Source organism: Ranitomeya variabilis, chromosome 4 (genome assembly GCF_051348905.1).
Source record: "Ranitomeya variabilis isolate aRanVar5 chromosome 4, aRanVar5.hap1, whole genome shotgun sequence".
NCBI lineage: Eukaryota > Metazoa > Chordata > Amphibia > Anura > Dendrobatidae > Ranitomeya > Ranitomeya variabilis.
In genome coordinates, this window is record NC_135235.1 from 716,752,698 (window position 1) to 716,780,660 (window position 27,963).

General features: G+C 45.4%; 1 protein-coding gene across 2 annotated transcripts; it reads left to right on the forward strand.

Annotated features, from left to right (window-relative positions):
* The first annotated feature begins 290 nt into the window (after window positions 1–290).
* On the forward strand, window positions 291–27,963 carry LOC143766611 (uncharacterized). 2 transcript variants are annotated; one of them, XM_077254415.1, is made up of 7 exons: window positions 291–380; window positions 5,305–5,454; window positions 5,584–5,763; window positions 5,846–5,969; window positions 6,053–6,150; window positions 6,351–6,441; window positions 25,521–27,963. In XM_077254415.1, the coding sequence occupies exons 2-7, from the start codon at window positions 5,377–5,379 to the stop codon at window positions 26,291–26,293; spliced, it is 1,344 nt and encodes a 447-aa protein (XP_077110530.1). In that variant the 5' UTR covers window positions 291–380; window positions 5,305–5,376; the 3' UTR covers window positions 26,294–27,963. The 2 variants fall into 2 exon arrangements, with proteins under 2 accessions (XP_077110530.1, XP_077110531.1); XM_077254416.1 differs by having other exon boundaries at window positions 25,524–27,963.

Sequence of the window (27,963 nt, forward strand, 5' to 3'; positions counted from 1 at the left end):
ACATGTGTTGCTATGCGGCCGCACGCTCCACTCTGGAGTGCCGTCACCTGAGCTGGGTTTTCACATGCGAGACACGGACATGTTTCTCGCAAATGGAAAAGAGCCCTAAGACGGACTCTGGAAGGGGTTAAATAAATGAGATTTTGGCATTTTAGCTCCTTATATGGAGTCGATAGCACAATCATATCATACAATGAGGCCCCTGATCATGTGACCCCTGACTCCTCCCCTCCTGTGACCTCATCACAGGTCCTGTGCGCACAGAACAGCCATATAAGTGGAGTGCGGCTCTGCGGGTGGAGGTCGGTGCTGGAGGCTCCATTATTCTCTATGTGGAGTGCGGCTCTGCGGGTGGAGGGTCCATACCAGAACTGTAGCAGGTAAAGACCCCAATATCCACATGTGTCCCTTCTAAATGGGGGAAAACTATCACCTCTAATAATCCTCGGACAGTTCTGACAAACACAGAAAAGTGCCCCTTTATGGAGGTGACAGAAAGTCTGTTTAGTCACTTCAGCCTAATTGTATACATACCTCGAAAATTACCAAAGGCCTAGTGAAATGTCACTTACATGAATATATAGTCCTACAGATAAAGGGAAGTCAGCTGTCAAGTACTTATAAAATATTATTTACCTTTTTAAAATTTAAAATAATCTAATAAAAATATTTCTCACGGAGATACAGGTGCATAATAGACTAGAATGGCCAAGCATTATAGTTTCTATCCCCTCAAGAAAAAGCAAGCATGAAACGCGCGTCGGGGCCCACGGCTACATCCCAGGTTATGTATTTGAACCATTTAATTATTACTATTATCTTGCCACTTATCTCACCTGTATATCTGTTTCACAGGTTTTACTCTGCACACTTTTTGCACAGGAAACCTGCTTTCTCTCAATATATGGTATAAGCCATAGGGCTGATATATGAAGGATTTGCTTCTAATGCACCTTGCTATGTTGCTGCTTCATTCTAACTTGCTGCTATAAATATATTGTATGCACTTTCCTGTGGCTACACATACTAGCGGGTCAAACAATTGCTGATGCACTATGCTAGATATATAAACCTATGGAAATTATTTCTAGCATTAAGCACCTTATAATACTCAACAACCCCTTTTTGTGAGACAAACATGTTAATTGTACTCTACGTGCATCTACCTGATTTGAGCAGTAATATAACTATGAATCATGGTATTGATCCTTAGTGGTTGATACCTTTTAATGGCTAACTGAAAAGATGGTAACAAATTGAAAGCTTTCGAGACTACATACGTCTCTTCATCAGGCAAAGACAAATGAGACAAAAGATGAAGAGACGTATGTAGTCTCGAAAGCTTGCAATTTGTTACCATCTTTTCAGTTAGCCATTAAAAGGTATCAACCACTGAGGACTCTCAATTCTAAATATTTTTCTATCTACTGGCTAACACGGTACCAAGATATATTTCTTTCCGGTATTGATCCTGTGAGACCTAAATCCAGGAATGTGTAATTTGTATCTGTACTATCTAACAACAATAATGCACACCTGACCATTGTAGTCTATTTTGCACCTGTATCTCCGCGAGAAAAGATTTTATTAGATTTTTGTATGTTTAATAAAGGTAAATAATATTTTATAGATATTTGACAGCTGGCTTCACTTTATCTGTAGTATTTTTTATAATTGTATACATAGTATAGTGTTTTTACAGTACGGCCATCCTCTCATGTACAGTATAATGTTCTCACAGTACCTCTATCCCAAAAGAAAAATGGTGAAAACTACAAAAATATCCTATCCAGAGACGAAAAAACCCCGTACATGGAGACATTGGCCTCAGATATCTCCTGTCTTGTTCTTACCAACAATCTCTTATAAAAGCCTCAAACTTCTGTGTGTGAATCAGAGCTGAGATCTAACGTGATAGAAGATTACAGTGCGGCGAAGACAAGAAACCTTCATATAGACGGCCGGTGGGGATGGAGTCAGTGATGGACTCTGGACAAATCTGTTTCTAGAGCCGCAGTAGAAGATGAAGATGTCGTCCTCATCATGAAGTACCGTATTTTTCAGACTATAAGACGCACCCAGGTTTTAGAGGTGGAAAATAGAGAAAAAAATATTTGAAGCAAAAAAGGTGGTAAAATTTTTAATAACATACTATTATATGTGTTGTTATTATATATAATAGTATGTTATTATGTTGGAAGCTACGGGACCAGTGTGGTGTCTGTAAAGTACTACATGAAGATGCTGGAGGGTGAGTATGAGAATGGGGGCACAGGTTATTATTATTTATTATTATAGCGCAATTTTTTTTCCATGGCGCTTTACATGTGAGGAGGGGTGTACATAATAAAAACAAGTACAATAATCTTGAACAATACAAGTCACAACTGGAACAGGAGGAGAGAGGACCCTGCCCGCGAGGGCTCACAATCTACAAGGGATGGGTGAGAATACAGTAGGTGAGGATAGAGCTGGTCGTGCAGCGGTCTGGTTGATCGGTGGTTACTGCAGGTTGTAGGCTTGTTGGAAGAGGTAGGTCTTCAGGTTCTTTTTGAAGGTTTCGATGGTAGGCGAGAGTCTGATATGTTGTGGTAGAGAGTTCCAGAGTAGGGGGGATGCACGAGAGAAATCTTGTATGCGATTGTGTGAAGAGGAGATAAGAGGGGAGTAAAGAAGGAGATCTTGTGAGGATCGGAGGTTGCGTGCAGGAAAGTACCGGGAGACGAGGTCACAGATGTATGGAGGAGACAGGGTGTGGATGCTTTGTATGTCATGGTTAGGCTTTTGTACTGGAGTCTCTGGGTAATGGGGAGCCAGTGATGGGATTGACAGAGGGGAGAGGCCGGGGAATAGCGGGGGGACAGGTGGATTAGTCGGGCAGCAGAGTTTAGAATAGATTAGAGTTTAGAATAGATTAGAGGGGTGCGAGAGTGTTAGAGGGGAGGCCACAGAGCAGGAGGTTACAGTAGTCGAGGCGGGAGATGATGAGGGCATGGACTAGGGTTTTTGCAGATTCTTGGTTTAGGAATGTATGGATCCGTGAAATATTTTTGAGTTGGAGGCGGCAGGAAGTGGAAAGGGTTTGGATATGTGGTTTGAAGGAGAGATCAGTGTCAAGGATTACCCCAAGACAGCGGACTTGTGGGACTGGGGAGAGTGGGCAGCCGTTTACTGTAATGGATAGGTTCGTTGGGGAGGTCGTGTGAGATGGGGGAAAGACGATGAATTCTGTTTTGTCCATGTTAAGTTTTAGAAATCTAGCAGAGAAGAAGGATGAAATAGCGGATAGACATTGAGGGATTCTGGCTAGAAGGGAGGTGATATCTGGTCCAGAGATGTAGATCTGTGTGTCATCAGCATAGAGGTGATACTGAAAGCCGTGAGATTCTATGAGCTGTCCCAGGCCAAAGGTGTAAATGGAGAAGAGCAGGGGCCCTAGAACTGAACCTTGTGGGACTCCGACAGATAGGGGGCGAGGTGAGGAGGTGGTGTGTGAGTGGGAGACGCTGAATGTCCGGTCAGTTAGGTATGACGAGATCCAGGATAGGGCCAAGTCTGTGATGCCAAGGGATGAGAGGGCCTGCAGCAACAGGGAATGGTCCACTGTGTCAAAGGCAGAGGACAGGTCCAGGAGGAGGAGGATAGAGTAGTGCCGCTTGCTCTTGGAGGTTAATAGGTCATTGGTGACCTTAGTTAGGGAAGTTTCAGTGGAGTGGTGTGACCGGAAGCCAGATTGAAAGCGGTCGAAGAGGGAGCAGGAAGATAGATGGGAGGACAGTTCAAGATGGACATGTTGTTCCAGTAGTTTTGAGGCATAGGGGAGAAGTGATATAGGGCGATAGCTAGATACAGAGGATGGGTCAAGAGAGGGCTTTTTGAGGATAGGTGTGATTGAGGCATGTTTAAAGCTTGAGGGGAAAACACCAGTTGTTTGTGATAGGTTGAAGAGATGGGTTAGGATTGGGATGAAGACTGTGGCGAAGTTTGGGATGAAGTGGGATGGGATCGGATCAAGTGCACAGGTGGTGAGATGCGATCTTGAGAGTAGAGTGGAGAGTCTGTCTTCTGTAATGGTGGAGAAGTTGGTTTTGGAGGTGGAGGGCTGGGTAGTTGGGAGGAAGGGTTCTGGGGGTTGTCGACTGAAACTGACTGAAAAGGTTATATATTTAAAGCACCACTCCAGCACTGAAAAATAACACTGGAGTGCTGCTTTAAGATCCCATTGGGAGAACTATAACTCCCAGCATGTTCTGCTGATCCTATGGAATGCTGGGAAGTATAATTCACCACAGAGTGGCAGAGTGATTTATTGTGTGTTGTAGTGACTAACCTTTTAATTGTGGCAGCCAGCCACACTGTGGTGAGGTAAAATGCTGGAGCATCCCATCCCATGGCCGCACACAGAGCGCTCGCTCTTGTTGCCTCTCCACAGCACAGGAGGAAGCTTGCAGATTGTAGTGTGGTGTCTGCAGGACCTGTGATGACATCAGAAGAGGGAGGGCTCTGTGCTGCCATGTGATGCTCCAGCCCGCCCACTCCTGACATCACACAGGTCCTTGTGCTGGAGCACTCAGCATCCAGCACAGCCCCAGCAGGCAGGTATGCAGCGATCTTGTCCCATCTGGCCCCTGCTGCTGCCTCCTCCTCCACCAGACACACAGATCTCCCCAGCTGCTGCAGGAATCCAGCACTGGGGAAACCATGTGTGTCCCTGTGAAGGAGTATTCATTTGCTGCTCCTGGCTCACCTGACAGGTGGGTGGGGAAGCAGCTAATGAATATTCACTGCACTTTAATGATCGGGACCATGTGGTTTTCCCAGCCCTGATTCCTGAAGCCGGGCAGGGACATTTTTCTGCCTCCTGCCTCCCAGTGCAATCCCACTCGCTGCTGCCCCTCCCCATGTTACATCCCTACCATAAGACGCACCCACACTTTCCTCCCAAATTTGGAGGAAAAAAAGTGCGTCTTATGGTCAGAAAAATACGGTAGTTATTTCTCCTCTCACGTGTAATGAATATCTCCTGCAGTATTTCTAATGCCGATTCCAGTGTCGGTAAATGAGACGAGAATTAGCGTTATGGAAGATGAGTCTATGAGGAACGTATTCAGCTGCCGACTCCGAGGAAGAAACTGCTTGTTGTCTGTGGCCTAAATATATAGGTTTTATTAGTAGATGTAAAGAAGAAAACTAAATACTGTAAAATAATAAATCTCCTCATATGTTTCCCTTATTATCTCCAGTAATTGTATTATTACACAGGATTCTTATGATGTTACATCAGCTCATCTTCTTCTCATTCAGGTCTCTACAATATCAGATCCTCTCAGTGAAGATCTTCTATATAAGAGAATTTTCCTGATTTACCCATCAAGGATGGATATGGTCAGAGACAAGATGGCGGAGAGGATATTACACCTCACCCTAGAGATCCTCTTCCGGCTTACTGGAGAGGTGAGAGATTCTGATGACGTCTCATTACATCATTCTTATCTATGGGAATAACAGATGGACAGAACTGGAGAGGTGAGGACTCTGGAAATGTCTGTAGGGAGATTTATTAATGTGTCTCTCCATAACCAGGATTACACAGTAGTGAAGAAGACCTCTAGTGAGCGCTGTCAGGACCCTGTGTCTGAGGGATGGGGAAGACCCCTGAGCCCAATCACGAGGCCTCCACCTCACCCACTGATCCATGAGGACATCAGTGACCAGAAGATCCTAGAACTCATCTACAAGATGATTGAGCTGCTGACTGGAGAGGTGACACTGCTGGGAATGCTGGGACATTATACAGTAACGCTATGAAGGGATCGGGGGATGACAGTATCATTGTATGTGTCAGGTTCCTATAAGGTGTCAGGATGTCGCCGTCTATTTCTCCATGGAGGAGTGGGAGTATTTAGAAGGACACAAAGATATGTATAAGGACATCATGATGGAGGTTCCCCAGCCCCTCACATCTCCAGGTAATACACAGGACTAAATACACACGGCCTATAATTATCTGTATGTAAAGAATGAATTCAGTCCCTGTATGTGTTTCCTCCAGATCTATCCAGTAAGAGGACAACACCAGAGAGATGTCCCCGCCCTCTTCTTCCACAGGACTGTAAACAAGAAGATCCCAATGCTCCTCAGGATCATCAGGTAGATGGAGAGAAGGTGTCTTGAGATCTCCCCTATGATGTGTAGACGGCTGTGAAGGTCTTGTGCTCAGTTTTGTTTTATCCCCCAGTATTATGTGTTTTATACTTGTGTAATGAGAACGGTGGAGATGGCAGGATTAGAGCTGATCATAGATGTGACTTCTCCATCTGTCTGTGACTTTTTTACAATATTTGTTTCAGGGTGAAGATCTGACCCATATTAATACTACAGAGACATATGTGAGGGGGGATGAGTGGTGTAAAGAGGAGATTCCTACATATGGCTACCCAGGTGAGTAGTAACCACTAAATGCAGAGAAATCACAGATTCTTCTCAGTCCCCGGCTGTGGCTGCTTTATCGGTGGTGTAGTCCGGCCATATTACCATGATCACCATTTTACCTCTAGACCACAACATTCTCCTCCACCCAAAACTGTTCAAATGACTTTGGGCATTGAAAGCCCTTTTCTATAGAACTTACAACCTGGAGGCTCCACCTACCCCCTGGAATTAGAAGATTCTGACCGTTACCTGCCCAGATCTGTAAACTACAAAGCCAAATGACAGCGTTTGTAGAATGTGCTGACAAGATGGAAAATCACTTCAAGGGTATGTGCACACGCTGTGGATTGGTGTACGGATTTTTCTGCACTGTTTGTGGTAAATCCACAGGTAAACCACACTGCGGATTTACCGCGGTTTTCCCTCTGTTTTTGTGCGGATTCCTATTGAGCAGGTGTAAACCGCTGTGGAATCCGCACAAAGAATTGACATGCTGCGGAAAATAAACCGCTGCGTTTCCGTGTGGTTTTTTTTCTGCAGCATGTGCACTGCGGATTTTGTTTTCCATAGGTTTACATGGTACTGTACACCTTATGGAAAACTGCTGCGGATCTGCTGCAAAATCCGCAGCATGTGCACATAGCACATAGCAGAAGGAAAATATTATGATGGGCCTGTAAGAGAAAGCGGAGGGTAATGTGTTGTGAATTTGGATTCTGGGCTCCCCCGGTGGCTACTGGTGGAATTGAACTTGTGTCATCATCTTCTCTGTTCACCTGTTTCCATCAAGATGTGGGAGTCGCTATATAACCTTGCTTCTCTGTTAGTTGCTTGCCGGTCAACAATGTTATCAGAAGCCTCTCTGTGCATGTTCCTGCTCCTAGACAACTACTAGATAAGTTGGACTTTTGTCCATGTTTGTTTTTGCATTTTTGTTCCAGTTCACAGCTGTTGTTTCGTTACTGTGTCTGGAAAGCTCTTGTGATCAGGAATTGCCACTCTGGTATTATGAGTTAATGCCAGAGTCTTAAAGTAATTTCTGGATGGTGTTTTGATAGGGTTTTCAGCTGACCATGAAAGTGTCCTTTCTGTCTTCTACTATCTAGTAAGTGGACCTCAAATTTGCTAAACCTATTTTCATGCTGCGTTTGTTATTTCATCTTAAATCACCGCCAATACATGTGGGGGGCCTCTGTCTCCTTTCGGGGTATTTCTCTAGAGGTGAGCTAGGACTAATATTTTCCTCTGCTAGCATTATTTAGTCCTCCGGCTGGCGCTGGGCATCTAGGGATAAAACGTAGGAATGCTACCCGGCCACTGCTAGTTGTTGCGGTAGGTTTAGTTCATGGTCAGTTCAGTTTCCATCTTCCAAGAGCTAGTTCTTGTATATGCTATGTTCTCTTGCCATTGAGAACATGACAGTTTGACCGGCCGACAAAAGGGTTAAAATCCTTGGCTGAGAAAGGAGAGAAATAAGAAGTCTGCTGAGATTTTTTTTTTTTTTTTTTTTCCCCTCTAGTTTTGAGTGTGCTCTTAATTGGACCTCTTGCCAGTCTGTCTATGCTGCAGCCTTTTTTTTTTTCTTTCTCTCCTTCTAATCTTTGAATGGCTCTGTGTTCACCTGTTTGTAATGGATCTTCAGAGTGTAACTGCAGGTTTGAATAATCTCGCCACGAAGGTACAAAATTTGCAAGATTTCGTTGTTCATGCACCTGTGTCTGAGCCGAGAATTCCTTTGCCGGAATTTTTCTCGGGGAATAGATCTGGTTTTCAGAATTTTAGAAATAATTGCAAATTATTTTTGTCCCTGAAGTCTCGCTCTGCCGGAGACCCTGCACAGCAGGTCAGGATTGTGATTTCCTTGCTCCGGGGCGACCCTCAAGACTGGGCTTTTTCATTGACACCAGGGGATCCTGCGTTGCTCAATGTGGATGCGTTTTTTCTGGCCTTGGGGTTGCTTTATGAGGAGCCTCATTTGGAGCTTCAGGCAGAAAAAACTTTGATGTCCCTATCTCAGGGGCAAGATGAAGCTGAAATTTACTGCCAAAGATTCCGTAAATGGTCTGTGCTTACTCAGTGGAATGAGTGCGCCCTGGCGGCGACTTTCAGAGAGGGTCTCTCTGATGCCATTAAGGATGTTATGGTGGGGTTCCCTGTGCCTGCGGGTCTGAATGAGTCCATGACAATGGCTATTCAGATCGATAGGCGTCTGCGGGAGCGCAAACCAGTGCACCATCTGGCGGTGTCCACCGAGAAGACGCCAGAAAGTATGCAGTGTGATAGAATTCTGTCCAGAAGCGAGCGGCAGAATTTTAGACGGAAAAATGGGTTGTGTTTCTATTGTGGTGATTCTACTCATGTTATATCAGCATGCTCTAAGCGCACTAAAAAGCTTGATAAATCTGTTTCCATTGGCACTTTACAGTCTAAGTTTATTCTATCTGTGACCCTGATTTGCTCTTTGTCATCCATTACCACGGACGCCTATATCGACTCTGGCGCCGCTTTGAGTCTTATGGATTGGTCCTTTGCCAAACGCTGTGGGTATGATTTAGAGCCTTTGGAGACTCCTATTCCTCTGAAGGGGATTGACTCCACCCCATTGGCTAATAATAAACCACAATACTGGACACAAGTAACTATGCGTATTAATCCGGATCACCAGGAGATTATTCGCTTTCTGGTGCTGTATAATCTACATGATGTTTTGGTGCTAGGATTGCCATGGCTGCAATCTCACAACCCAGTCCTCGACTGGAGAGCTATGTCTGTGTTGAGCTGGGGATGTAAGGGGACTCATGGGGACGTACCTTTGGTTTCCATTTCATCATCTATTCCCTCTGAAATTCCTGAGTTCCTGTCTGACTATCGTGACGTCTTTGAAGAACCCAAGCTTGGTTCGCTACCTCCGCACCGAGAGTGCGATTGTGCCATAGATTTAATCCCGGGTAGTAAATACCCAAAGGGTCGTTTATTTAATCTGTCTGTGCCTGAACATGCTGCTATGCGAGAATATATAAAGGAGTCCTTGGAAAAGGGACATATTCGTCCATCGTCATCTCCCTTAGGAGCCGGTTTTTTCTTTGTGTCAAAAAAAGACGGCTCTTTGAGACCATGTATTGATTATCGGCTTTTGAATAAAATCACGGTTAAATATCAATACCCATTGCCGTTGCTGACTGATTTGTTTGCTCGCATAAAGGGGGCCAAGTGGTTCTCTAAGATTGATCTCCGTGGGGCGTATAATTTGGTGCGAATCAGGCAGGGGGATGAGTGGAAAACCGCATTTAATACGCCCGAGGGCCACTTTGAGTATTTGGTGATGCCTTTTGGTCTTTCAAATGCCCCTTCAGTCTTCCAGTCCTTTATGCATGACATTTTCCGCGATTATTTGGATAAATTTATGATTGTGTATCTGGATGATATTCTGATTTTTTCGGATGACTGGGACTCTCATGTCCAGCAAGTCAGGAGGGTTTTTCAGGTTTTGCGGTCTAATTCTTTGTGTGTGAAGGGTTCTAAGTGCGTTTTTGGGGTTCAGAGGATTTCCTTTTTGGGATATATTTTTTCTCCCTCTTCCATTGAGATGGATCCTGTCAAGGTTCAAGCTATTTGTGATTGGACGCAGCCCTCTTCTCTTAAGAGTCTTCAGAAATTTTTGGGCTTTGCTAACTTTTATCGTCGGTTTATTGCTGGTTTTTCGGATGTTGTTAAGCCATTGACCGATTTGACTAAGCAGGGTGCTGATGTTGCTGATTGGTCCCCTGATGCTGTGGAGGCCTTTCGGGAGCTTAAGCGCCGTTTTTCTTCTGCCCCTGTGTTGCGTCAGCCTGATGTTGCTCTTCCTTTTCAGGTTGAGGTCGACGCTTCTGAGATCGGAGCTGGGGCAGTGTTGTCGCAGAAAAGTTCCGACTGCTCCGTGATGAGGCCTTGTGCCTTCTTTTCCCGTAAATTTTCGCCCGCAGAGCGGAATTATGATGTTGGGAATCGGGAGCTTTTGGCCATGAAGTGGGCTTTTGAGGAGTGGCGCCACTGGCTTGAGGGGGCCAGACATCAGGTGGTGGTATTGACTGACCACAAAAATTTGATTTATCTTGAGACCGCCAGGCGCCTGAATCCTAGACAGGCGCGCTGGTCATTATTTTTCTCTCGGTTTAATTTTGTGGTGTCATACCTACCGGGTTCTAAGAATATTAAGGCGGATGCCCTTTCTAGGAGTTTTGAGCCTGACTCGCCTGGTAACTCTGAGCCCACAGGTATCCTTAAGGATGGAGTGATATTGTCAGCCGTTTCTCCAGACCTGCGGCGGGCCTTGCAGGAGTTTCAGGCGGATAGACCGGATCGTTGCCCACCTGATAGACTGTTTGTTCCTGATGATTGGACCAGTAGAGTCATCTCTGAGGTTCATTCTTCTGCGTTGGCAGGTCATCCTGGAATTTTTGGTACCAGGGATTTGGTGGCAAGGTCCTTCTGGTGGCCTTCCCTGTCACGAGATGTGCGAGGCTTTGTGCAGTCTTGTGACGTTTGTGCTCGGGCCAAGCCTTGTTGTTCTCGGGCAAGTGGATTATTGTTGCCCTTACCTATTCCTAAAAGGCCTTGGACGCACATCTCGATGGATTTTATTTCAGATCTGCCTGTTTCTCAGAAGATGTCTGTCATCTGGGTGGTGTGTGACCGTTTCTCTAAGATGGTCCATTTGGTTCCCCTGCCCAAGTTGCCTTCTTCTTCCGAGTTGGTTCCTCTGTTTTTTCAAAATGTTGTTCGTTTGCATGGTATTCCTGAGAATATCGTTTCTGACAGAGGAACCCAATTTGTGTCTAGATTTTGGCGGGCATTCTGTGCTAGGATGGGCATAGATTTATCTTTTTCGTCTGCTTTCCATCCTCAGACTAATGGCCAGACCGAGCGGACTAATCAGACCCTGGAGACATATCTGAGGTGTTTTGTGTCTGCTGACCAGGATGATTGGGTTGCTTTTTTGCCATTGGCGGAGTTCGCCCTCAATAATCGGGCCAGCTCTGCCACCTTGGTGTCCCCGTTTTTCTGTAATTCGGGGTTTCATCCTCGATTTTCCTCCGGTCAGGTGGAATCTTCGGATTGTCCTGGAGTAGATGCTGTGGTGGAGAGATTGCATCAGATCTGGGGGCAGGTGGTGGACAATTTGAAGTTGTCCAAGGAGAAGACTCAGCTTTTTGCCAACCGCCGCCGTCGTGTTGGTCCTCGGCTTTGTGTTGGGGATTTGGTGTGGTTGTCTTCTCGTTTTGTCCCTATGAGGGTCTCTTCTCCTAAGTTTAAGCCTCGGTTCATCGGCCCGTATAAGATATTGGAGATTCTTAACCCTGTTTCCTTCCGTTTGGACCTCCCTGCATCCTTTTCTATTCATAACGTTTTTCATCGGTCATTATTGCGCAGGTATGAGGTACCGGTTGTGCCTTCCGTTGAGCCTCCTGCTCCGGTGTTGGTTGAGGGTGAGTTGGAGTACGTTGTGGAGAAAATCTTAGACTCCCGTGTTTCCAGACGGAAACTCCAGTATCTGGTCAAGTGGAAGGGATACGGCCAGGAGGATAATTCTTGGGTGACTGCATCTGATGTTCATGCCTCCGATCTGGTTCGTGCCTTTCATAGGGCCCATCCTGATCGCCCTGGTAGTTCTGGTGAGGGTTCGGTGCCCCCTCCTTGAGGGGGGGGTACTGTTGTGAATTTGGATTCTGGGCTCCCCCGGTGGCTACTGGTGGAATTGAACTTGTGTCATCATCTTCTCTGTTCACCTGTTTCCATCAAGATGTGGGAGTCGCTATATAACCTTGCTTCTCTGTTAGTTGCTTGCCGGTCAACAATGTTATCAGAAGCCTCTCTGTGCATGTTCCTGCTCCTAGACAACTACTAGATAAGTTGGACTTTTGTCCATGTTTGTTTTTGCATTTTTGTTCCAGTTCACAGCTGTTGTTTCGTTACTGTGTCTGGAAAGCTCTTGTGATCAGGAATTGCCACTCTGGTATTATGAGTTAATGCCAGAGTCTTAAAGTAATTTCTGGATGGTGTTTTGATAGGGTTTTCAGCTGACCATGAAAGTGTCCTTTCTGTCTTCTACTATCTAGTAAGTGGACCTCAAATTTGCTAAACCTATTTTCATGCTGCGTTTGTTATTTCATCTTAAATCACCGCCAATACATGTGGGGGGCCTCTGTCTCCTTTCGGGGTATTTCTCTAGAGGTGAGCTAGGACTAATATTTTCCTCTGCTAGCATTATTTAGTCCTCCGGCTGGCGCTGGGCATCTAGGGATAAAACGTAGGAATGCTACCCGGCCACTGCTAGTTGTTGCGGTAGGTTTAGTTCATGGTCAGTTCAGTTTCCATCTTCCAAGAGCTAGTTCTTGTATATGCTATGTTCTCTTGCCATTGAGAACATGACAGTAATGATTCTGCTGGCTTCCTAGATCCATGATATCTTATTGGATGGACCTACCTTCTCCCTCTCCTGTGCTGCTGAATGTGCTCATATGGTCCCTACAAGACCAGGTCCAGTCTTTCTGACCAAATTTTGCTTTTATGTGCGGCGCCCCCACACCGCCGCAGGGCCGAGGGGTACCCGGAGCCGGGCCTCTAGGTCTCAGTCCTGGGGTTGTCACGGTGGCTAGACCCGGTCCGTGGCCCTGTCCGTCAGTGGGGGACGTCCGGTGAAATAAGTGGTGCTAATGGTGGTGTAACGGTGCAGCTGTGGGGTGCAGGTCGCGGTAAATAACGAGGACACCAGGTTGCAGTCTCTTTACCTCTTTACTGGAGATCTCTGAGTCCTCAGTCCAGAATACGGTTCACCAGGCTGCGCAAGTCCGGCCGGTCCAATGGCACTTCCAGAGTTCTCCTCTCAGGTGGAAATCTGTGCCTTCCTTCTTAGCGCTTAGTGTTGTAGTCCTTCCCTGCTGTGCTTACGGAAAGTACCCCACAACTGTTGTGTCTGTTTCTTAAGTTCCCTCACAACTCGATTAACTGGTCTTCTGCTAATCTTCCGTCCCTTCCTGATGTTACAGTAAGAACGGCACCCGTTTGTCAGGTAGGCCTGGAGTTCTTCCGGGACCCTGGAGACGCCCCTCTCCCGCAATTGCCCCCCAAGACTTCATAGGTGATATGTGGTAGACAGCCCGCCTGAGACTGACTGTCCTGCCGCTGTTTGGAGTATGGCTTAAAGCTGTATATTATTCCACTCCCTCGGCGTTCCGGCCACCGGTAATGCGCCTCAGCAAGGTGCTGCCTCTTTCAACAAAACCCCTGCTGGTATTCTCCTTCTGCTTGATCTCGTTTCTCACTCAGCACAATCTGTCTCGCTTCTAGTCCTTTCTTGGGCACCGCCGCTATGCTGAGCAGGCACGGTCCCGTTACGTTCTTTCAATGCCAAGCCTCTGCCAGGATCCCACCCCTGGCAGAGACCCTACCGTCTCTCCCTTCACAACACCCTCTGCCACCAGGTGTTGCTCCGTTCAATCCCGTCAGCGTTCTCCCTAACTTCCTGCCTGACCCCCAGTTTACCCACTATGGTGGGGAGTGGCCTAATGAATAGCACCCTTAGCTCCCCCCGGAGGCCCTGCTGTGAAACATATTGGTGTCTGTGATACCTGATTGGAAGAACTCCTTCAGTGCCATCGAACGTACCATGGCTCCCCTTAGTGGCGAAGCCACAGTACTGCAACGACCGGGACTCTGGGGCGCTGCACTCCCCCCTGGTTAAACACAGTACTCCGGGACTGGGAAGAAAAAAACAACAATACAGATTAGCAAAAAGACATACAATTTTGTTGAGTGCAAAACAATAAGCATACTTGAACAGGCTTCCCTTTATGGGAGGTGAGGACACTTTTAACGTTACAAACATAGTCAACTTTATAAATTACAGGCTATACATAACTCCTGTTACCCAACCGGGTATTCTACTTAGTGCAATTACTGGAACAATAAATTAACATTGCCTTTAAGAAACTTACACTCTTAGTCTATCAAAGGCCTTCCTATAATCACATTACAGGGCAAGGTAACTTCACATTCTCCTACTTTGAACCTGCAGGACCGCCTGTCCCTATGGCACCAGACCTACTGCCTCTCATTTCTTTTACAGGACCGCCCCGTTCAGCCGGGGCCTACTGCCTTTCGCTACTATACATGGTATAGACATAACATTCCTTTCGTTTTAGAGAACTCTGAGCCAGCTCTACTCGGCTCCTTTAAGGACTCACTCTCTAACCCCTACGGGTCCGCTTTCTGTCCTTAGTAACAAAGTAACTTTCTATGGGGATGCAGGGTTTACCTTCTATCCTCACCTTCATCATTACTTCTTTACTTTCAGCTATGCAGATCTCTACTTCTACCCCTACGGGCTCTCTGCATCTCTTCCTGTCACAAAACATTATTTTTAGATTTCACAATTCAAACAAATTAAACACATATAACTTTTCATGTAAAACAGTTACATTCTTTTCAAAGCATCATCATATTACTGTTCTAAAACAGTATCGCTTTCAAGTTCAATTCCACACATCCCCTTTAAGAGGGGATCAAGCCTTTCTGAGGTAGCTCGTCTTCTCAGCCTACCAGTCCACGCAAAGGCTCTGGAATGGCATCTTCGCAAAGTGTCTTTTAACTAAAACCAGTAGGAAAGGTATCTTCGCAAAGTGTCTTTTAACTAAAACCAGTAGGAAGCACCCTTAAGAAGGTGCAAACTATTTACAAGAAGAGTTCGAATCATGCACAGTCCATGATTACGGCAGTTTATGTAACTTTTGTGCAAAACTTCAAGGAAACAACAATAGTGACCCCGGGTCAACAAGGGGTCACCTTTTTAAAGTTTACCCTGGACGGGTTTAGCAGCAACTTAAAAGTAACAGCAGAAAAATAGTAGCAAAAATCAAGAAAAGTAAACAGTTAAAAGAACTATATACAATTACGCAGTGTTCCTTTTTCAGTATCTACTCATTTCTCGGTGACCCTCCACGAGGCTCCACCTGCCGGGTGACCCCTTGACTCTAGGTCCACTCCCGCTGCCAGGTATACCCCATGGTTCTGGGTCTTCTGCACAACCAGGTCGTGCGCGGTGATGAGGGTCTGCGTTCCCACTTCTCTCTGTTCTGGTACCTCAGGAACACCGGTCACTTGAAGGGGGCCCTCCTTAGCCACTACGGTGGTTGCGGCGATCGGGCGGCAGATCGCAAGTTCTGTGGCCTGGCAGGTGGGGGCGACCAGGGTGGTTACAGGTGGGTCACACGGTGGCACATTGGCTACAGGGGCTGGTTTCTCTTTCTTGTAGACGTTCAGAGCGAACCACCCCTTTTCCCCAAAATGCCGGGTGTAAGTAACACTGTCCCCCGGATAGAGGTCTCGATCGGGGTGACCCTCTCTCAGGTGTGACTCGACATCTCGTCGGTTAACAAAGACCTCCGCGTATAGCCCCGGTTCTTTAATGAAGCCCCAGCCTCCTTGGAGTTTAAAGGTGGTGACGATGCCCTGCCTGCGCGGGGCCTGGTGAGTGGTGGGGTCCTTACGGGCCCGGTCCTTGACCGCCAAATCTTTTTGATGGTAGGCCTCCCGTCTAGCCTGGTGTGTTTTCTCCTCCTCTTGCCACCGTTGTTCTAGCTGGATCTGGTATTCTTCCCAGCTTAGGGCCTGTACCATTTCTCCCTTCTGGGTTTCCACCCCGGGGAACCCCATAAGATTGGATCCAGGGTTCACCCAGCGACACACCGTGCGCTCCGCACTGACCTCACACGGTAAGGGAGTAGGGGTGATTGGGGCTCGCATACGGTGTTCCATGCCCGTGGCTTCCTCCCATGGTAACAGGCGCTGGAGTCTATGGGTTCCCGGGAGAGGTGGTGCCGCTACGGGGCCCACTAACACACCCTCGGCTGGCGGGGCAGGATCGGCGGACTCACCCACTGGTACGAATCCACTTTCCGCGACAGGTCCCGCTGGTTCTTCCAGTGAGAACTCCGATGTCCGGGAATCCTCTGCCGGCACCACCGGGTGCGGGGCCTGGACTTTCACATTCAGTTGGAGGAGCTGGTTATATAAGTCCTCCATCTCGGCTCTCAGGAATCTGGTGTTATCCACGGAGGACAGGCTGCTGGGCTCATCCGGGTAGTCAGGGGAGACTTCCACTTCAACCCCGCTGTCGGGTTCGGAGCTGCTGGCCATAGCGTCCTCCACATGGGTCGCTTCCTGGTCTTTTTCCCGCTCTCTCCTTCGTGAGCAGTTTCGTTTTCTCTGCCTCCGCCCCTCATTAAGGATTAGGAGGCGGATCTCTGCTGCTGACGGACACGTCCTCACCGTGCAGAAATACTTAGACTGGGCGGCCATTGTTGTTCGCGCTCTGCAGCTCGTCTACGCCCACTCCACGCCCCTCTTCTCTTCCTGCGCTCTTCTCAGCGCTGCAATGGCGGCGGATTTTGGCGCGAACTCTCAACGGCAAGCAGTACACAGTTCTCTCAATAAAGTACAGTCCAAACACAATAAATCACAGTCTCTAGGCACACATGACCTGATTCTTCAGGCTTAAGTAGATCCTGTTCGTGACGCCAAGTTGCGGCGCCCCCACACCGCCGCAGGGCCGAGGGGTACCCGGAGCCGGGCCTCTAGGTCTCAGTCCTGGGGTTGTCACGGTGGCTAGACCCGGTCCGTGGCCCTGTCCGTCAGTGGGGGACGTCCGGTGAAATAAGTGGTGCTAATGGTGGTGTAACGGTGCAGCTGTGGGGTGCAGGTCGCGGTAAATAACGAGGACACCAGGTTGCAGTCTCTTTACCTCTTTACTGGAGATCTCTGAGTCCTCAGTCCAGAATACGGTTCACCAGGCTGCGCAAGTCCGGCCGGTCCAATGGCACTTCCAGAGTTCTCCTCTCAGGTGGAAATCTGTGCCTTCCTTCTTAGCGCTTAGTGTTGTAGTCCTTCCCTGCTGTGCTTACGGAAAGTACCCCACAACTGTTGTGTCTGTTTCTTAAGTTCCCTCACAACTCGATTAACTGGTCTTCTGCTAATCTTCCGTCCCTTCCTGATGTTACAGTAAGAACGGCACCCGTTTGTCAGGTAGGCCTGGAGTTCTTCCGGGACCCTAGAGACGCCCCTCTCCCGCAATTGCCCCCCAAGACTTCATAGGTGATATGTGGTAGACAGCCCGCCTGAGACTGACTGTCCTGCCGCTGTTTGGAGTATGGCTTAAAGCTGTATATTATTCCACTCCCTCGGCGTTCCGGCCACCGGTAATGCGCCTCAGCAAGGTGCTGCCTCTTTCAACAAAACCCCTGCTGGTATTCTCCTTCTGCTTGATCTCGTTTCTCACTCAGCACAATCTGTCTCGCTTCTAGTCCTTTCTTGGGCACCGCCGCTATGCTGAGCAGGCACGGTCCCGTTACGTTCTTTCAATGCCAAGCCTCTGCCAGGATCCCACCCCTGGCAGAGACCCTACCATCTCTCCCTTCACAACACCCTCTGCCACCAGGTGTTGCTCCGTTCAATCCCGTCAGCGTTCTCCCTAACTTCCTGCCTGACCCCCAGTTTACCCACTATGGTGGGGAGTGGCCTAATGAATAGCACCCTTAGCTCCCCCCGGAGGCCCTGCTGTGAAACATATTGGTGTCTGTGATACCTGATTGGAAGAACTCCTTCAGTGCCATCGAACGTACCATGGCTCCCCTTAGTGGCGAAGCCACAGTACTGCAACGACCAGGACTCTGGGGCGCTGCATATGATCAACAACATTAAATGTGCATTGAGGCCAAGTGTGAATTTTTTGTACAATCACAGCAGAGTTTCCCTTTATCCTTTTCAATTTCTTTTAAAACTGACTAACTTCAAGAAAGATTATGATAAACTACATAAAACACATTACACCTATGCCATGATATATCTCTAAGCTGTGCGTTGTTCATGGCTATAGAACTACAGTACAGACTAAAAGTTTGGACACACCTTCTCATTTAAAGATTTTTCTGTATTTTCATGACTATGAAAATTGTAAATTCACACTGAAGGCATCAAAACTATGAATTAACACATGTGGAATTATATACTTAACAAAAAAGTGTGAAACAACTGAAAATATGTCTTATATTCTAGGTTCTTCAAAGTAGCCACCTTTTGCTTTGATGACTGCTTTGCACACTCTTGGCATTGTCTTGATAAGTAGTCACCGGAAATGGTCTTCCAACAATCTTGAATGAGTTCCAGAGATGCTTAGCACTTGTTGGCTCTTTTGTCTTCACTCTGTGGTCCAGCTCACCCCAAACCATCTCGATTGGGTTCAGGTCTGGTGACTGTGGAGGCCAGGTCATCTGGCGTAGCACCCCATCACTCTCCTTCTTGGTCAAATAGCCCTTGAGGTGTGTTTGGGGTCATTGTCCTGTTGAAAAATAAATGATGGTGCAACTAAACGCAAACCGGATGGAATAGCATGCCGCTGAAAGATGCTGTGGTAGCCATGCTGGTTCAGTATGCCTTCAATTTTGAATAAATCCCCAACAGTGTCACCAGCAAAGCACCCCCACACCATCACACCTCTTCCTCCATGCTTCACGGTGGGAACCAGGCATGTAGAGACTTTCCGTTCACCTTTTCTGCGTCGCACAAAGACACAGTGGTTGCAACCAAAGATCTCAAATTTGGTCTCATCAGACCAAAGCACAGATTTCCACTGGTCTAATGTCCATTCCTTGTGTTCTTTATCCCAAACAAGTCTCTTCTGCTTGTTGCCTGTCCTTAGCAGTGGTTTCCTAGCAGCTATTTTACCATGAAGGCCTGCTGCACAAAGACTCCTCTTTACAGTTGTTGTAGAGATGTGTCTGCTGCTAGAACTCTGTGTGGCATTGACCTGGTCTCTAATCTGAGCTGCTGTTAACCTGCGATTTCTGAGGCTGGTGACTCGGATCCTCGAAACTTATCCTCAGAAGCAGAGGTGACTCTTAGCCTTCCTTTCCTGGGGCGGTCTTCATGTAAGCCAGTTTTTTTGTAGCGCTTGATGGTTTTTGCAACTGCACTTGGGGACACTTTCAAAGATTTCCCAATTTTTCGGACTGACTGACCTTCATTTCTTAAAGTAATGATAGCCACTCGTTTTCCTTTACTTAGCTGCTTTTTTCTTGCCTTAATACAAATTCTAACAGTCTATTCAGTAGGACTATCAGCTGTGTATCCACCAGACTTCTTCACAACACAACTGTTGGTCCCAACCCCTTTTATAAGCCAAGAAATCCCACTTATTAAACCTGACAAGGGCACACCTGTGAAGTGAAAACCATTTCAGGTGACTACCTCTTGAAGCTCATCAAGAGAATGCCAAGAGTGTGCAAAGCAGTCATAAAAGTAAAAGGTGGCTACTTTGAAGAACCTAGAATATAAGACATATTTTCAGTGGTTTCACACTTTTTTGTTAAGTATATAATTCCACATGTGTTAATTCATAGTTTTGATGCCTTCAGTATGAATTTACAATTTTCATAGTTATGAAAATGCTGAAAATTCTTTAAATGAGAAGGTGTGTCCAAACTTTTGGTCTGTACTGTATGTGAGATGGCAGGAACCAGGAGGCAGAACAAAAGTTATCGGGTTTATTAGAAGGATTACTCAACGCAGGGAGAGGAAGGGTTAAGGGGGAAAAACTTTAAAAGTGACCCCATTTTACGAACTACACCTCTCAATGATTTCATCTAGGGGTGCAGTAATCATATTGACACCATGGGTGTGTAACAGAATTTTATACCATTGGGCAGTGAGGACTTAATAACTACATTTTTACCGCCAACATTTTGTTTTAGCCTAAGATTTTACAGTTTTATTATTTTACTTTTATTACAGGAGATCGAGGGCTTTGGTTTCCTTCAAATTGGGCATGGTTGATAGTAAGCTTTAATTAAGATTATTAAAGGAGTCTGTGTCATTTTTTTTCAAATAAAGGATTTTATTCTGGCTGTGTCTTTACCATACAACTATAGGATTAGCAATGGATAGGTGTCTTATAGACGCTTCTCCATTACTAAGCCATGGGCTTGATCTCACCGGTGACATCAACCCCACAAATATGAACCCCACTTGCCACCGCTACAAGGCAAGTGGCAAGATCCGGGCAAAGCGTCAGAATTGGTGCATCTAATAGATGTGCTTTTTCAGGGCAGCTGCAGGCTGCTATTTTTAGGCTGGGGGTTCAATATCCATGATCCATGGCCCCTTACCAGCCTGAGAATACCAGCCCCCAGCTGTGAGCTTTACAAGGCTGGTTGTCAAAAATGGGGGGGGGGCCCCACGCCATATTTTTTTAAAATTCTTATTTATTTAAATAATTTCAAAAATGGCGTGCGGACCCCTCTATTCTTGATATCCAACCTTGCTGAAGCTGACATCTGAGGGTGAGTTTTGTATGGCTGGTTATCAAAAATAGGGGGGGGGGAACCCATGCAGTGTTTTTTGTTTTTTTTAATTACTGTATTTACAGTGCAGAAGCGGCAGATGGATACTCCCATCCACCAGTCCTGCTGTCACTGTTATTAGTAGCATCAGGGGTAGGCTGATGGGAGTGATAGTCTCATCAGCCGCTGCCTGCTGTCTCTTTTATTACTTATTAAATGTAACTCTTATCAGTCTACCCTGCTCACGCCAATCGTCGGCAGAGCAGGGGAGAATGATGAGAGCCATGTTGAGCACCTGCCGCTGGGGACCAGCGCTTACTGTAACGCTTCTTCCCTGGTGCCCATCCTTGTGGTACTGATGCGGCACATGCATGCCACACGTGTGCTGAAAGTATTACACACACGAACACTGACCTCTCCGGTACTTTGTAATATCAGGATGTGTGAAAGACCTTATAGCGGGTTTCTATGTTTGGCTGCTGTCACACACTAAAAGCTGGTTTTTATTGCAAACAATAGTTTTTGCATCACCATATTTTGAGAGCTAGAATTTTTTCCATATTTTGACCCACATAGTCATAGTTGACTTTTTTTGGTACCGTTTTGGGGCACATGACATTTTTTGATTGCTTTCAATTCCAATTTTTGGGAGGCAGAATGAACAAAAGCTAGAAATTCATGAATTTCTTTTGGGGGGGCGTTTATACTGTTCCATGTGTGGTAAAATTGATAAAGCAGTTTTATTCTTTGGGTTAGTAGGATTACAGCAATACCCCATTTATAATTTTTTTTTACATTTTGGAGCTTTTATGCAATTAAAACTATTATAAAAAAATAAAATGTTTGCATCCCTTTATTCAGAGGGCTATAACTTTTTATTTTTCCTTTGATGGAGGTGTATAGGGGGCTTGTTTTTTGCGGGACAAGATTAAGTTTTCAGCGGTATCATGTTTATTTATATCCATCTTCTTGATCGCGTGTTATGGTGGGACAGTTTTAGGGTATGTGCACACGTTGCGCCTTCGTGTGCGGATTTTTCCACGCAGATTCTGAAAAATCTGCAGGTAAGACGCCCTGCGTTTTACCTGCAGATTTACCGCGATTTTTGTGCGGATTTCACCTGCGTTTTTACACCTGCGGATTCCTATTAGGTAAAAGGTGTAAAACGCTGCAGAATCCGCACAAATAATTGACATGCTGCAGAAAATAAACCGCAGCGTTTCCGCGTGGTACTTTTCACAGCATGGGCACTGCGGATTTGGTTTTCCATAGGTTACATGGTACTGTACAAACCATGGAAAACTGCTGCGGATCCGCAGCCAAATCCGCAATGTGTGCACATATAATGTGTGCAAATTGTAAAGCGCTGCGGAATATGTTGGCGCTAATATGAATAAAAACATTATTATCATTATTACATACCCTTATAGGTCAGGTTGTTGTGTTAGGTTAAACAATAAGAAATGTTCACTCTAGTTGCCTACTCCTGGCCTAATTGGATATTGATCAGGTGCGCACTAAATATATACATCAGACAAGACACAGTCGGATGTAAACTCTCCTTGATCAATCTATGGCTCAGCTCCAAGGACCTTTATTTAATCAGAACATAGGTTTATATAACCCCTGTAAGGGGGCTCGGTTAGCTCTAAAATGGGAGTGATTGGATGTGTTCCATTGGTTAGTGGGTTGGGCAATGAGCAAGTCCGTGGGTGGATCCATGAGGTCATCAGGTTCGGTTGGTCCATAAGGTCATCAAGGTGGGCGTCAGTGTGGGCGGATCCATGAGGTCATCAGGGAGGGTTGGTCCATGAGGTCATCAAGGTGGGCGTCATCTTGGATATCAGAACATGGTGTGGTGAAACAGGAAATGGCAGCCATCTTTAGTGTCTCACTTTGATCTGAGCAAGCTTATGTAAGGTTAAACAATACACGTTATGGGTCGTTTCTCTCAATCTCTTATGTCTTGAGGTTAATTAAGTATTTGATCTTATGGCTCTCCTCAACATTTGCGGACGTGGCGATACCAAATATGTGTACTTTTATTGTTTAGATTTTTTTTGTCCTTTAAAATATTTATTTAGAGATAGAACATTGATTTTTAAAAAAAAAAATATTTTTACAATTATTATTAAAAAATAATGTATTTTATTTTTTACTTAAACTTTTTTACTTTGTCCCACTATGAGACAATCATTTTTTGCAGTCTAATCGCTTCTATAGTTTGCAGATGAAGCTGCACTGACAGGGTGACTTGGTGATCATGCACTGCGCATGATCACCAAGTTTCCTAGCTCTGGTGACCTGGATGTCGTCATGACGACATCGGGTCACCAAGGCAACGATCGGGAGCCCGCATTTCCGATGCAGATAGAGGGGCTGTCAGCTCCTGTGCCGGCTTTCAGAGTGCTGCGATCGTGTTCGATCGCAGTATTTCGGGGGTTAAAGTGCCAGGAGCGGTCTGTGACCGCTCTTGGTACCTAGTGACGGGTGCCAGCTGTCAGAATCAGCTGACATGCGGTGGCAATTGTCTACGCAGCATCAGTGATCGCGGCCGATAGCTGAGACGTACTATTCCGTCCATGGTCAAATTGGCCCTTTCACATGGACGGAATAGTACATCTGATGTCAGAAAGGTGTTAAAAGTCTAATATTTGTTCTTGATACGCTTGATAGAAAATATTGGCCTTTATGATAGTTTATATTGCCATCAGCCACAGAGCCTCATATTCAAATTACCCTAAAGAGGTTTCACCATTAGTTACTCATTTTTATACTTAAAATGAATGTTCCGCTTGATCTTTTTAGTAGATGTGTTACTGTGTATAGCCACAGTTTTGCCCATCACCCTTTAACCTCTCTACATGCATCTGGACTAACCCACAGATCGTAAGGTTTGGCCACGTTGATACTTGCTTTTCTGCAGTATGAGATAGCAAGAATAGTCAGGTAGTCTGGTAACAACTGGGAGGTAATAGAAAATACAAAATCAGATAGCGCAAGAGTAGTCCGTAAACGGGCCGGGATCACAACAGGAAACAAATACACAAGCTGGAAGCTGAGCACAGAGGACTGAACCAGAGGAGAACAAGGTTGTATTTGGCAGCTTTCGGCTATATGTTTTGAGCTTTAGTAGGGTGTGGTGCTTTTTAATTGGCTGAAGCTGAGAGCATGTTACTTCAGCTGGACAGTACACACCCATGCTGCCAGACTGGATGGTTCCCACAGGTCGCAGGCACCATAGTCTTAGTGGCTGGACAGCGTCTGCGCCGGCTGGAGCTTCTGGACGGAAGTGAAAAGAACCACTGGAAGTTATGCACACCACAAATAATATATAAAAAGGAAAAACTGTAATAACAATTAAGGATTAAAACGTACTTAAAACCAAACATTTATCCCCCACATGCAATGTGTGGACCACAAGGACAATGTGTAGAACCTAGAAACCACATGCCAATATAGCATAAAACATAAAAGCAATTGTAGAGAACAGCAAAGCTAACTAATACACATGTAAAGTCCTGACAATTGGTGTACAAAAGACTTATCCCTACATGGGACCTAGAAGCAATGTGCCCCTGATAAAATGACAAATAATTGCAAATAATGAGGTAGCTAACTGTAATAATCCGAAGTCATGGCATGTGGCACACATGAAACTGTCCCTTTAATTGTCCATAAATACATCAAATGGTCCAAATGAAACAAGCACCACTGTCCCTTTAAATGTCCATAAACACATGAAATGGTAAAAACGAACCAGGCAGCACACTTGACAACAAACCTCACAATTCTGAGTGATGACTGCTCTGCGGTTTGTAAGGTAGCCTAAAAAGACCAATAACCATATACAAAAAATAGGAGCTGTGAAATCGCCAAGCCTGACTGGGAAGGGACCATGCAGAGGGAGGAATAAAGAGGCCACCTGGACCATCAATGACGGAGGACAAGGGAACAGTGAGGCAAGGGGTGAGAAAAAAAAACAATGCCCCATGCATATCGATGTTAGCAGAACATCTTCCTCCGGGGTAGTGCCAGAACTTCTGGTTCCAATGTTTCCTCAATTACCAGCACCTGCAGAATGAATGACAGAAGCAGACGTCATAGGAGCTGATCCCGGAGATGTGAAACCTCATTTGCAGATGCACTAATATTACAAAATGGCAGAAAACCAGAGCAGTAGAAATCCTCACATAAACCAATTTGGTTTGGGCACACTACAAGGCTCAGAAGCGAGGGGGAGATTTGACTTTGGGAGAGCGGATATTGTTGGCTTGGTTTATGGAAGCCTTGTCTCTTTTAAGGAGACTTTGAGTCACTAATAATGTGGAAACCTCTGTTTTTCCGTTGACAGATTATGGACTTGAGTGGGGACTTGTTTTTTTAAAGGAGTAGAACTTTTTATTGGTATTTTTTTTTCTCCTACAAAACGTTGGTAGCTTTTTATTCCATATGTGTGAGGCAAAATAAACAAACAGTTGGACACCACGTTCTACTTGTTAATGTTATAAAGTTTTCTATTCTACAGTAACTGTCATTTAGCTGACACCCGGCGGCTGATCGCCTATGACGTACTATTCCATCCATGGGAAGTAGGGCCCGGGTCACATGGACGGAATAGTGTGTCTAATGGCAGAAAGGGGTTAAATAGAAATGCTCAAAAATATGAAATTCAAGGATATTTTATTGAAAAATAATGATTGATTTTATTCTTAGCAGATGACTATATCAGGAGATCAGAGGGACAGCTGTCATCTTCAAATTTTAAATCGGATGATCTTGAGATCCCACAGGATACAATTAAAGTGAATGCCATCACTCCAGATATACCATCATCCCTTCACAGCAAAGAGCTGTCATTTGATCCATTAAAACAGGTCATGTCTTCTGATTCATTACCGACTACTAAGGAAAATCAAAGTCACAAAATAAGTATTAAAAAACGAACAGCTCCTAAAGGAAAGATGGCGTTTTCACGTTCAGAATATGGAAATAGTTTTTCCCTTGAAAAGTCTTTTCTTAAACATCAAAAAATTCACAGAGCAGAGAATAGATTTTCTTTTTCCAAGTGTGGGAAATGTTTTAACCAGAAATCAGATCTTTTTACACAAAAGAGAATTCACACAGGGAAGAAGACTTTTTCATGTTCAGAATGTGGGAAAAGTTTTAACCGGAAATCAAATTTTGTTAGTCACCAGAGAACCCACACAGGGGAGAAGCCTTTTTGCTGTTCAGAATGTGGGAAATGTTTTAACCAGAAATCAAATTTTGTTAGTCACCAGAGAACCCACACAGGGGAGAAGCCTTTTTGCTGTTCAGAATGTGGGAAATGTTTTAACCGGAAATGGGCTCTTGTTTTACACCAAAGAACTCACACAGGAGAGAAGCCTTTTTCATGTTCAGAATGTGGAAAATGTTTTTACCAGAATTCAGATTTGGTTAGGCACCGGAGAATTCACACAGGGGAGAAGCCTTTTCCGTGTCCTTAATGTGGGAAATGTTTTAAATGAAAATTGTATTTTCTTAAGGGGGTTGTCATCATGTTTGGCCTCGTTAAAATAAATAAAATCATATTCACCTTCCGTGCCACTGCTGTTCCGGCTGTATTGGCACTCGCATTCCTGGTGCTCATATGAGGTTGTAACATCACACGAGCCCTCTGCCCAATCAGCCCCAGCTTCACTATCCACACTCTCAGATGTATTTAACATCAACAGGAAGCCAGTGCTGCGAATTCCCTTTGACTTCCTTTTATTGTTCGATTTGTCCAAAGGTGAGAACAATGATGGCAGCGCTAATTGGATGCAGGGCTCACTTTACATAACAACCATATACAAGTCCCCGAAACGCAAGTGCTGACATCGCTGGAACCACGCCAGCATGGGAGGTTTGCATAAATGTTTATATTTTAACAGGACTAAACATGAGCAATGAGAAGTCAAAATCCCACACAGAGAAGACATTATCATACCTAGAGTGTGAAAAATGAATTACTGGAAGAATCGTATTTTGTTGACCATCAAAAATAACTCAGATGGCGAAAAAAAAATATATACAGTGGGTACAGAAAGTTTTGAGACCCTTTTAAATTTTTCACTCTTTATTTTATTGCAGCCATTTGGTAAAAAAAAGTTGTTTTTTATTAATGTACACTCTGAACCCCATCTTGACTTAAAATAACAGAAATGTAGTAATTTTTGCAAATTTATTAAAATAGAAAAACTGAAATATCACATGGTCATAAGTATTCAGACCATTTGCTTAGTATTGAGTAGAAGCACCCTTTTGAGCTAGTACAGCAGTGAGTCTTCTTGGGAATGCTGCAACAAGTTTTTTCATACCTGGATTTGGAGATCCGCTGCCATTCTTCCTTGCAGATCCTCTCCAGTTCCGTCAGGTTGGATGGTGAACGTTGGTGGTGGACAGCCATTTTCAGGTCTTTCCAGAGATGCTTAATTGGGTTTAGATCAGGTCTCTGGCTGGGCCAGTCAAGAATGGTCACAGAGTTGTTCTGAAGCCACTCCTTGTTATTTTAGCTTGTGCTTAGGGTCATTGTCTTGTTGGAAGGTGAACCTTCAGCCAAGTCTGAGGTCCAGAGCACACTGGAAGAGGTTTTCATCCAGGATATCTCTGTATTTGGCCACATTCATGTTTTCTTCAATTGCAACCAGTTGTCCTGTCCCTGCAGCTGAAAAACACCCCCATAGCTCGATGCTGCCACCATGTTTCACTGTTTGGATTGTATTGGGCAGGTGATGAGCAGTGCCTAGTTTTCTCTACATATACCGCTTAGAATTATCACCAGAAAGTTCTATCTTGGTCTCATCAGACGAGAGAATCTTATTTCTCATAGTCTGGGAGTCCTTCATGTTTTGTTTTTTTTAAGCAAACTCTATGTGGGCTTTCATATGTCTTGCACTGAGTAGGGGCTTCCCTCGGGCCACTCTGCCATAAAGACCCGACTGGTGGAGGGCTGCAGTGTTAGTTGACTTTGTGGAACTTTTTCCATCTCCCTACTGCATCTCTGGAGCTCAGCCACAGTGATCTTGGGGTTCTTCTTTACCCCTCTCGCCAAGGCTCTTCTACCACGATTGCTCAGTTTGGCTGGGCGGCCCCATCTAGGAAGACTTCTGGTGGTCCCAAACTTCTTCCATTTAAG